The sequence below is a fragment of the Ostrea edulis genome, chromosome 6 (genome assembly GCF_947568905.1).
Source record: "Ostrea edulis chromosome 6, xbOstEdul1.1, whole genome shotgun sequence".
Classification (NCBI taxonomy): domain Eukaryota; kingdom Metazoa; phylum Mollusca; class Bivalvia; order Ostreida; family Ostreidae; genus Ostrea; species Ostrea edulis.
In genome coordinates this window covers 70,451,823-70,463,916 of record NC_079169.1, presented here as the reverse complement: position 1 = coordinate 70,463,916, position 12,094 = coordinate 70,451,823, and the positions used below count along the sequence as shown (strand labels likewise).

At 36.9% G+C, this 12,094-nt stretch overlaps 2 protein-coding genes and 1 long non-coding RNA gene across 4 annotated transcripts in view; 2 read left to right on the top strand and 1 right to left on the bottom strand.

Annotated features, from left to right (window-relative positions):
* Window positions 1–856: 856 nt before the first annotated feature.
* LOC125648206 (uncharacterized) lies at window positions 857–5,053 on the top strand. The gene is made up of 4 exons (XR_008796002.1): window positions 857–1,625; window positions 2,053–2,520; window positions 2,774–3,146; window positions 4,794–5,053. It is a non-coding gene; the product is annotated as an uncharacterized LOC125648206 (long non-coding RNA).
* A 3-nt stretch (window positions 5,054–5,056) lies between these two features.
* On the top strand, window positions 5,057–6,606 carry LOC125648489 (uncharacterized). Its single transcript, XM_048875617.2, has 2 exons — window positions 5,057–5,488; window positions 5,830–6,606. The coding sequence occupies exons 1-2, from the start codon at window positions 5,285–5,287 to the stop codon at window positions 6,124–6,126; spliced, it is 501 nt and encodes a 166-aa protein (XP_048731574.2). The 5' UTR covers window positions 5,057–5,284; the 3' UTR covers window positions 6,127–6,606.
* The window catches only part of LOC125648488 (uncharacterized), an 11,755-nt gene continuing 5,331 nt past the window's right edge, over window positions 5,671–12,094 (bottom strand). The window contains exons 3-6 of one of the 2 annotated variants that reach the window (XM_048875616.2): window positions 10,449–10,584; window positions 9,627–9,796; window positions 8,900–9,178; window positions 5,671–5,858 (exon numbers count right to left, since the gene is read on the bottom strand). In XM_048875616.2, the coding sequence (XP_048731573.2) occupies window positions 8,934–9,178; window positions 9,627–9,796; window positions 10,449–10,584 (551 nt within the window). In that variant the 3' untranslated portion in view covers window positions 5,671–5,858; window positions 8,900–8,933. Of the gene's footprint in view, window positions 5,859–8,840; window positions 9,179–9,626; window positions 9,797–10,448; window positions 10,585–12,094 lie in introns of those variants that run through there. The other variant, XM_048875615.2, reaches the window with a different exon arrangement.

Sequence of the window (12,094 nt, the reverse complement as noted above, 5' to 3'; positions counted from 1 at the left end):
GTATAAAGCGTTTTGGGGGTAGAGAGTCGGGGTGGTATAAAGTTTGCATATCCGAACTCCTGCATTCTTGGGAAGGTGGGGTAAAGTAAAGCTGCCATTTTCAAATATCTTCTCTACAACCACGTATCTATAACAATAAGGAAACGGATAATAATTTAGCGCAGGAAATCGTCTACCAATTTTACATTCCTTTGGGTAGAGGTGCTGACTCCAGAACGGGAGCAAACTTGGTATATTTATTATAAATAGTGTTTATATGTAAAACATAAAAACAGGGCCGTAAATTAACCTTCAATTTGGAGGAGGCAGGAAATTAGGCGGGGGTCTGGGGGCCGCCCAGGCCCCCAGACGCTGAGCACATTTTGTGCACACTGAACACGTTTCGTGCAAAATCCTTGATTCTAGGGCCTTCTAAGATGTTGCTTGACTAACTCATTCTAAAAGAAAGATTTGGAATGCTTTTTAAGGGAGGTATCATGTTCTTAGCTATTGGAAACAACATAAATTCTAATGAACTTTAAATTTTAATTTTTTTTGGCTCAAAAGTTGGAGGAGGCAGCTGCCTCCTCCGCCTCCATGTAATTTACGGCCCTGAAAATGCAAATATAAGTAATATACAACGATCACAGAGTACGCGAAATACGTCGGACCGTCGGACATTCCCGGTAAAAAATGGCTTGGTCCGGTTTATATTTGTATGAATTCGGACCAAATGTCCGGTATTGGTTTTTCTTGTTTTTGTTTATAGTATTTCCGGTATTTTACTACATGTACTTCCGTTTTTCAAAATAAACATGTGTTAATGGCGTTTCGGTTGAAATATACGGAAGGAGCGATTCCAGGCAAAGCTCTGAAAAAGAAAACAATGAATGAACAGAGGAAGGAGAAGAACAAAGAGTATGAGGCTCACAGACCTGCACGGAAGTTGAGTAAAAATTGGCAGGAAAATCGGCCATGGCTTAAATTTGAAAATGACACAATGACGTGCTCAGTCTGTATTGATTTTTATAGTAACTTAGGTGCAGGTAGCAGCACTGGCTTACGCGGGCAGAACAAATTTATAACAGGCTGCACAGATTGAAAGATAAGTGCAGTCCTGGACCACGATACCAGTAATTCTCATCAATAAGCCATCTTGTCTTTAAAGACAAAAACTATGACCAGTGAAGACAAGATTGCATCTGATGCTGGAAAGGCACTCGTTTCATTGAAACATGCACAAAGACAAAATCTTAGAATTCTTTTTATCAATACCCATGTCATTATCAAGCATAACCGACCTCTAAGAGATTTCCCTTGGTTGTGTCAGTTGGACACTTTGAAAGGTCTGGAACTTGGTGATACCTATCAAAATGAAAAGGCTGCCTTGGACTTTATGACATCCATTGGTCAGCCTACTAGGGACCAAGAAGTTAAATTGATTAACAGTGCGCACTTTATTGCTTTCATGATGGATGGTTCCACAGATATTTCTGGCGATGAACAGGAGGTGGTGTATGTTAGAACATCAGTAAACGGAAAGGCTATTGAACAATTTTTGGGTATTGGCTCCCCACAAAATACATGCTCAAAGGATCTGAAAGATTTCGCCGTCAGTATGTTTGATTCATGTGGACTTGATAAAGGTACATTACAAGTTATATATATTTTTAAAACTGAAATATCAAATATGCCTACAGCCTACAAAAGTCATTCCTCTTGTCCTATTTTCCCTATGTAATTCATAAGCCCACACTTAAAACAAAATTATTACGAAGTAATTTCTTATTATATTTTCTTACAAGGGGAATGAAGTTTGTCCACATACTGGGTTTAATTTGTGATGCATTTTTAAAAGAAATACTTCAACTTGCTCTATACAATCCATCAAGAAAATCATAAAAAAGTAATTAATAAATATTTCATTGTATGTACTGTTTGACCCTAGATGTCTGATGTATTTTTGTTAGGTTCTATGGTATTGTGAAAATGTCTTTTTGAGGCATACATTGATACATTACAAGTACTTTATACTTTATATCCTTTCATTTCTGTTTTTAATTATGATTTCAGGTAAACTTGTAGCCATGGGCTCAAACGGAGCATCAAATATGGTTGGGAAACGATCAGGGTTGGCTATCTTGTTACAACAAGATATAAATGATGAAATTATCAATATGCACTGCTTTGCGCACCGCCTTGAGTTGGCATTTAGGGATGTGCTAAAAACAAAAACAAAAGCTGTATGACAAACTAATGACACTGCTAATCGGCCTTTACTATTTCTACATGAAGTCTTACAAAATAAAGAAAGGTCTGCTTGATACAATAAAATCATTGGAGATTGATGGCATTTTACCAGAAAAGGTAACAGGGACACGTTGGTTGCCTCATCTGACAAGAGCAATAGACTGCTTAATCAGAAACTATACTGCATACGAAGCTCATTTATGCAGCCTAAGTCACACAAACTCCAAAGCAGAGGGACTTGTAAAGATTATGCTGTCTAAAGATGTTGTTTGCTTTGTTCTATTCCTCAAGGTAATAATTCGTTTTTATTTACATTTTTATGTTATGGAGGGCATATGCACACACAATTGTTAATGTAGTATTGTACATTAAAGTTATTTAAAGATGTGAAAAATTCACTAAAATGCTTTTGATAATCAGAGTGTTTATAGCATGGTCTCAACCTAGCAAAAAGCTTACTCAAATAATCCATGTTGAAATATCATTATCAACTAAAAATAAAAAATTCATTCAATATAATTGGAATAAAACATTTTTATTTCAGGAGGTACTGAAGCCACTTCAAAAACTCTCCCTACAGATACAGAAACCTGAATCTAATGTAGCGGATGCTGTCTGACGTGTTTCATACCGATTGTTAAGCCGTTCTTGGCACACTGATTTTGACTGCGGATAACTCCGTTTACCTGATCAGGATATAGGGCTCACGGCGGGTGTGACCGGTCAACAGGGGATGCTTACTCCTCCTAGGCACCTGATCCCACCTCTGGTGTGTCCGGGGATCCTTGTTTGCCCAACTATCCATTTTGTATTGCTTATAGGAGTTATGAGATTGATCACTGTTCGTTATCTTCACCTTGCATTCACTGGGTGGAAGCAACAGTGGAACTAACACAGGAATGCAAGATGATCATGAGGTATTATGTATATTTTTATCATAACCAAATGAAAAAAAAGAGTTTATTTTTTAAATAGAATATGAATGTATATAAATTCAAGTGTTCAATATACATGTAAATATAATAATTTCTGCCTGAAAAATAATTTCTCAGAAATATGCTGTTTTTAAAAGAGTGTAACCTTCTGGCTTTTCAGTTGCTTAAATCTTTCATATGACAATTTTAGGGATTCTGATGAACTTAAAGCAGTTCTTTAATCTAGTACCTATAAGAATATAAAATTGAGAGGAAATACTCCAACCATGTCCTATGTTAACACCTTAATTGATGGATTTGTTGAAGCCATGAAAACCCGATTTGAACTGAATGAATCAGAAATTACTGTAATGAATGCTACAAAGATTCTTCATCTGAAAAATTGGCCGAAAATTGAATCTGTCTCCGAGTTGAAAGGTTAAAAATGTTGACAAGTTCTGTTGGAGTTGCTAATTATACCCCCCGCAACAAGTTGGGGGGGGGGGTATACTGGAATCAGGTTGTCCGTCTGTCTGTCCGTCCGTCCGTCTGTAGACGCAATGGTTTCCGGACTCTAAAGCATTATCCTTTCCACCTACAGTCACCATATCATATATATGGACTACCCATGGGATGAAGATGTTCCCTATCGATTTTGGGGTCAAAAGGTCAAGCGCACTGGACATCGAAGTAGCAATATGGTTTCCGGGCTCTAAAGCGTTATCCTTTCCACCTACAGTCACCATATCATACATATGGACTACCCATGGGATGAAGATGTTCCCTATGGATTTTGGAGTCAAAAGGTCAAAGGTCAAGCGCACTGGACATCGAAGTAGCAATATGGTTTCCGGGCTCTAAAGCGTTATCCTTTCCACCTACAGTCACCATATTATACATATGGACTACCCATGGGATGAAGATGTTCCCTATTGATTTTGGGGTCAAAAGGTCAAAGGTCATGCGAACTGGACATCGAAGTAGCAATATGGTTTCCGGGCTCTTAAGCGTTATCCTTTCCACCTACAGTCACCATATCATACATATGGACTACCCATGGGATGAAGATGTTCCCTATCGATTTTGGGGTCAAAAGGTCAAAGGTCACGCGCACTGGACATCGAAGTAGCAATATGGTTCGATTTGTCATGCCATTTGTTTTTTACACTCAGAAAAGAGGTAGTTTATACCTATTACCAACACCCTTTGGGAGATTGGGGTAAGCGGGGGGTATTCTTAGTGAGCATTGCTCACAGTACCTCTTGTTGTTTTTTGTAGGTTTGCAGTATATATGCACTTGTTTTTTTCCTGCTTCACTGTTATTATATTTATGTTCATTGTTGACAATCCTTTTGTTAATTATTATTTCCTTGTTTCTCTGTAGTGTAAACAATAAACATAATATTATTTCCTCTAAAACTAAAAGTACCAACAACAAAAAACGTCCCAAACTGCAAAAATAAGATTAGCTTATTATTTGAAACAGTATTTAATATAGATATAATGTTTTTTATCGTTAAATTTTGCTATCTCTACAATCATTTGACGCTGATATTGTTTATTTTTCATATGAAGTATATGGGAAGGGGGCTTTCCCTAAATATTATTAAGATGAAATGTTTAATATTTTCAATTGTGAATTGCTTTCAGATTATGCTGTTCATGAAGTAACAGTAGTTGCTAATCACATTAGTAAAACCCTGAAGAATGCCAATCCAAACTTCAGCACAGAGGAAGCATTGGATGAGTTAAAACTGATGAAAAAAGTTTTGTACAAAGGGGTTTTCATTAAAATATGCATATGGTATTTAAAACTATATATGGAGACAGGAACGCATCCTGAATATTTTATTTCTTCAAAGTGAAATATAATAAGATTAATGCAAATCTTTTAGTCTTACACTTTTTTCCATTTAAATCTTTAGTATGCAGGGATTGCTACCTGGATCAGGGCTGATGATTATTTTAGTAAACAAAATGGCCATGTAGGGCATCGATATTATAATTTATTTTGTGATACATTCATTTGTAAAAAGGTAAATCAAATCAGAAATACTTATCAAAATCTTATAATTATTTCCAGGTACAAGGAGAGATTTCACACTTTGTCCTGGGCTGATGTCTATGATAAAAACTTCCCTATGATGATGCTTGTGATTGATGTGTTAAATTGTATTCCTCCAACAAGTGTTACATGTGAGACCACATTCTCTCAAATGAAGTTAATAAAAACCAGTGGGCGTACAAGGCTGAGAAATTCCACCCTGAACAACTTATTGCTGGTTAAACTACAGAGTCCTGGTATTGGAGAGTTTAATCCCGACTCTTCTATTGGCAAGTGGATGGTAATACTTGATCTATACTGATTTTTAAGAGTAATTTTCATATTGTAAATAAACTAAGATTTATATACTGCATAAATCCTTCATGATTACTTGCAGTTTTCATGCTGACAGGTGCATTGATGAGTTGAAGATCTTGCTGCATCTTTTAAAATGAAAAACTGTAATAAAAGCAGAATTCTTTTTGCTTACAACTTTATTTGTGCATCTTTAGGTATTATATCATAGCCATGTCCATTATTTTCTTTCCTTATATTTTGGGGGTCTAATAATGCAGCATACTATAATCAATTTATGATCATGTATTTCTGTGGTAATACATGTATGCCTTCATCTTTTTCCAGGCTTCATCTTTAAAACCTAGACGAGTTACCTACAAACGTAAACAAAAGCAGTTAGAACAATCCTGTAACAAGGTTATTGTAATGGAAGCATGTGATTCAGATGATGAGACAATAGAAACTGAAACAGATGATCCGACAGTTGAAAAAGATGATGTGGCAGGAGACATGACCAATGATGATATTGAACAATTAAACAATATTTATGAGAAAGAGGAAGCTGATGATGAATTTTGTGTTGAGTTCCGTTATGAAGGAGACAACTGTCTCTCTCTTTTCACTTTTGCAAGAGACTCTTAAACATAAGGAAATAATTTGAATGTCTTGCAATGACTTTTTATTTGCATTGTTCTAAGTTAGAACTGGTTTTCCAAATTTTTCTGATGTCATTTCAATTATTGCTTTGTTTATGTGCATTTTTGAGAGATATAGAGCATAAAATGATGAAATTTGTTGTATTTTTGTTGGAGTATCTTAATGTAAGAATTTCTGCCGATAATGAAATTTTGGTCTGGTAAAATTACTTTTGGTCTGGTAAAACTACATTATTTACCAGACCGAATGTCCTGTAAAATTAAATTTCATTCGCGTACATGGAATATGCCAGCAGAGCAATTGCTATTCATAACGCCATGTTCACTGAATAACGTTGTTTCTTAAATGTAGCTAACTTTTGCATACTTTTCATTTTCTGATTAGTGTAGTATATTTTATTTTTAGGTCACCTGAGTAAACTCATGTGACATATTGCAATTGGTTATCGTCCGTAGTCGTGCGGTAACAATTGAACATTTTTAACTTCTTGATAACTACCAGTCCAATTCTTTTCAAAATTTTCATCCCGTGGGGATCCGGGTTAGAATAGGTCCTCAGTACCCCTTGCTTGTCGTAGAAGGCGACTAAATGGGGCGGTCCTTCGGAGGAGACCGCAAAACCGAGGTCCCGTGTCACAGCAGGTGTGGCACGATAAAGAACCCTAGGCCTCCCTGCTCAAAGGCCAAAAACGCTGAGCATAGGCATAAATTTTGCAGCCCTTCACCGGCAGTGGTGACGTCTCCATATGAGTGAAATATTCTCGAGAGGGACGTTAAACAATATTCAATCAATCAATTCAATCTTTTCAAATTTGGTATGAAGCATCTTTGGGACAAGGGAGACATAAATTGTAAATTTCAGGACTCCAGCATCCCTGGGGCCTTAGGGGCGAGGCAAAAACTGCCCAAAATTGACCAATTTTCAAAAATATTCTTCTTAAGAATCGCACATGTTTAAGAAAAACTAAATGCATAGTGATGTAGAGCAAGACGTTCTCTACCAAAATTATAAATTTCATGATCCCCGGGGTAGAGGTTCTGACCCCCAGGGCGGGGCCAAACTTAATATTCTTCAGTAATATTGAAACTAAATGGGTATTTAGAAAAAGCAGGTAGCCTTTGCCAAAATTGTAAATTTGATGATCCCAGGGCTAGGGGTTTTGGTATTAGGGTGGGGCCAAAATGATCAATTATTAAATGTGCGAACAATAGGCATTTGTAACTTCTTGATAACTACTATACCAATTCTTTTTCTTGCACCCCTGGAACCTTAAAGGCGGGGCAAAAGCTGCCCAATTTTCAAAAAATGTTCTCCAGAACCGCACATGTTTAAGTAAAACTGAATGCATTAAGATGTAAAGCAGGAAGGCTTCTACCAAAATTGTAAATTTCATAATCCCGGGGTAGGGGTTCTGACCACAGGGTGGGGCCAAACTTAGGATATAGTGTTTAAGTGTAAGTTTGCTGATCTGTACAAAATCTAAATGTATACTAAGGAATAGCAGAAAAAGATGTACAAAAAAATGTATTCTCTTTAGAGAAGTCGAGAGGCATAGCCTTTATCGACTTCCCTTCGCTAGCATTCATATTTTGATTCTGGAAAACGTGTAAATGCCGGAGTCGGTGACGGTTTATGCTTCGACCGAAGTTTCGACTCGGTTGTGCCTGGATTTACGCAATAGACAAGTTGTTTTCAAGCATTTAATAGTAATGCTCAAAACTGTCAAAAGGAAATCAACACTTACTTGCTTTTAATCCATTTTCAACATGCCCCTGTCCCGGGTTTACGTTAACTCGTCTTGGGAGCTGTCACAATAGGGGACCAGTTAAGAGAAAAGCAGGCTGACGTTATCAGGGTTGTGATTTAAACCCGGGACAGGGGCATGTTGAAAATCCAGGGTTTTATCACATCTTTTTTAATGTTTATACACCAATGATATTGTGTAAACTAAAAGCCTTTCATCAGTGTATGCAATTTTGAGGGAAGTGAAGTTTTAAGAACAACACCTTGTTTTATACTTTTGCTGTATGTTAAAATTTAGCTTAAATATACAGAACAGGATTTTCCCCCCTAGATTTCATAGCCCGTGGGAGTAGTGATAATTTTTCACTAGTAGTCAGGTGACTGATAAGGCATGTGGGCCTGTTGTTGTTTGTGTATTGTATTTTTTCTTTGTGTGCATGTATTTATAAACCAGCGTCTACAAACAGTTCTAAAACCTGAAGTTTCAATAGAAAGGTGTATGCCAGTATACAATGCTTTCAAGTCAGTGTCAGACTTTAAATATCAGATTCTGTTTATATCATGGCAAATTGTCTCCAGCAATGCCTTCCATCGTCCCTGTTTGCATATAAGTAATTAAACAATTAAATGCTTTGATTTATCGGGTGATAAAGGTTGCAAGCATTGCAGAAAAAATCCTGTAATGATTGCTACCTTCATCACCCGATAAATCAATAAAGAAAGACATTTTACTATTTAGATTCTTATGTTGTTATTCTAAAATATAAACTAGATTTAAGTACTAAAATATTGACCCATTCGTTACTTTAAACGGAATAGCCAATACACCTTTAAACTTGACGTGGCACCTATGGTGTGTCCAGGGGACCGTATTTGCCCAACTCTTAAACTTGTATTCCAATTCTCGAGAGGGACGTAAAATAATATACAATTAATCCTTGTATTGACAAAAGACATGATATTTAGATCCTGTTTGTAAATCATCCTAAAGGTCAAACATAAGAGACATAAACACCTCTAATAAAGCATTACTATTCATGCTGACAAATTCATTTTCTGGTGGTAAAAAATTTAGCTCCTGATGAAGAAGGATCTGCGCTTATTGAACATAACACCATGTCATCTTCTGCATCTTGCCATGTTGTGGGATCTAAATAGGAAATCATGAAATATGCCGTGTTGTTTTCGTAAATATGTCCGAATGCAACAAGTCGGACATACTGCCAGGAAAGGGGAATAATGAATGTCATCGACGAGGAAAAACTTATGGAACCATCCTTCATAATCTTGAAATCTAAAATGAAAACAACTTAAACTTAGTATATTAAAATATCAAGAAATAAAGAAACCAGTCGAATAAAGAAACTAATCGCCTTCGTGATATTTGTATTATATATACATGTATATAATTATCATTATGCTGTACAAGTGTTTTGTTTTAACCAAAGCTTTCATTTTACATGAAGCAAACAAAACACGGATTCGTCCGAGATGACAAAAAATCTAATTTCTTTTCCGCTGCTTATATAGACTACCATAGGAGCTATCAATACAATGTACATGTAAGTTGTAAATGTTCCAGTTCTCTGTAAGAATATTACTATCACAATATTGGTGAATTTTGTTGTATCTTCTCTTTTTGATAATGAAATCTAGAAAATCCCGGAGTGATGAAACTTTCTAGAGAAGTATTTAACTACGGAATTACATTAAGTGTAAATTAATCAAACATAAGGGCCTACCTTTGATAGCATTTCCAAAGGAGCCATTACCACATTCGTCAGGATCCGGTGGACATTTACATCCGCTCATATTCACCGCCCAACGAACCTCCTCACCGGAAGTCAACAGGGTCTGGATTTCTTTGAATGACTCGAGTCGCTTTTGTTCCTTATGTGGCTTTACCCATACACTTTAAGAGGAGAAAAATATGAAGCTGAAGATCTCACGAATAAAATGAACACAGCGGTCAACCCATACTTTTATACATAAAATGTTGATTAAAATATACACGAGTTCAATATCACTAAACTATCTCCTAATCATTCATACTCTTTTGTTGACCGAACAGCTTATATTATTATAGTACATGTATTTAAGGAGAAAAAACGTAAGTTGTTTAAGAATTAGTTCATCTCTTGTATGCATCTACATAAATACAATAAAATATGTTCAAAATACAGTGTTTAGAATTATGTTGGGCTACGCGATTGACTTACAATGCATGTCGCAAATTCTATGGTCTTTATAATGATCTAGTTTGCCAATACAAACTATTATTGGGTCAAATGCTGACTGACGTGTTTCATACCAATTGTTAGGCCGTTCTTGGCATACTGATTTTGACTACGGATAACTCAGTTTACCCGATCAAGATATAGAGCTCACAGCGGATGTGACCGGTCGACTGGAGATGCTTAGTCCTTCTATACACCTGATCCTGATTCCAACTCTGGTATATCCAGGAGCCCGTGTTTGCCCAACTCTCTATTTTGTATTGCTTGCAGGAGTTATGAGATTGATCACTGTTCGTTATCTTCAACTCTCATATCAATTACATATACCTTCCCTCTCCCACTGTCCAGTTACACATTGTACCATCTAGATCATCAGTGTTATTCACAAAGAAGCCGGGTTTTCCCCAAAATACCATCGCGGAATCATTCAAAATCCACATTGATTGTATTTCCTCATTCAAATCTGAAAAGAATTCAACATCTGAATGATTAAAATAAGAAGACTCACCTTATCCGTGTATTTTCGAGTTTAGATATTGCCACACCCTATCCACCGGGGATCCTACTATGAACCATATTGAATCCATACAGAAAGAAGTTATTTGACGATTTAACATTATGTCCTTCATGCTCTTAAAAAGGTTCTTTCCTGCCCCAACCCCACCCTATGAACAAACTGGTATCTAAACTACATGACCACCTCTGGTGTGTCCAGGGGTCTGTGTTTGCCCAACGATCTATTTTGTATTGCTTGTGGATTGATCACTGTTCGTTATCTTCTCCTTTCATGATGATGTTTGAACTTGATTGATGTTTTCCGCCACACTCAACAATTTTTCAGTTATCTGGTGGCGTCCAGTTTTTATTGGTGGAAGAGCGAATCCAGATACAATGTCCCTGGGAAGAGACCACCGACCTTCCGAAAGTAAAATAGGAAACTTTCTCACTTACCGGCGCGAGCGGGATTCGAACCTGCGCCGACAGAAGTGAGAGGCCGTGTGATTTTGAGCGCGATGCCCTAACCACTTGGCCACGGAGACCCCCACCAAGCCCCATATGACTGTAACTCGACCACAGGGCTTATCATTACTACATTGCTGTGTTTGCACATTAATTTGAGAAATTTTAATCATGTGGTTCTTTGAAAGGATTTCTTTATGCTATCCCGACGTCATGGATTAATTGAACGCAAATCAACAGCACATGAGGATGCTTGCATAGCAAATTGACCAACTATACATTTTTAAGCTTCCAGTTCTTGAGATCTTTGTAAAAGCTTATTATACTTACATATTTCTTTGTGAAAATTCAAACCCGATTATACACACACTATTATCACATTTCCCAATATTATCACATTTCCCAATAAAAAGATCCTTTGTTGGTTGCAAACATTTCCATTGATACAAGTATGAATAAAATGATGTTTTCTATACAAATGTATAAGATTAATTAATGGTTGATTGATTGAATATTGTTTAACGTCCCTCTACAGAATATTTCACTGATATGGAGATGCCACCACTGCCGGTGAAGGGCTGCAAAATTTAGGTCTATGCTCGGCGCTGATGACCTTTGAGCAGGGAGGGATCTTTATCGTGCCACACCTGCTGTGACACGGGACCTCGGTTTTTGCGGTCTCATCCGAAGGACCGCCCCATTTAATCGCCTTTTACGACAAGCAAGGGGTACTGAGGACCTATTCTAACCCGGATCCCCACGGGATAATAATTAATGACAAATTTGGTTAAATTGCATGTAGTCCCAATGGTTGGCTCTGACGCAAGAGAAAACTTGCAAAATATGAAAAGTTAATTAAATGGCAGGTTATGTGATTTACATTTAGACTTCCATGATTTGATATGAAGCATTGCCATGTCACATTTGACGTTCCTGATCGTTTAACTTTAGGTGTAGGATTGATGTAACTTCATGACAAAGAACGATCATATTGTGGTATTAATCTACAAGGT

What these genes read in the sequence shown, in the direction of transcription:
- LOC125648489 (XM_048875617.2), top strand. Translation starts at nt 5,285, where the DNA reads ATGATGATGCTTGTGATTGATGTGTTAAATTGTATTCCTCCAACAAGT. An exon ending in CTTCTATTGGCAAGTGGATG is followed by an intron (nt 5,489 to 5,829) that starts GTAATACTTGAT and finishes ATCTTTTTCCAG; the next exon opens with GCTTCATCTTTAAAACCTAG.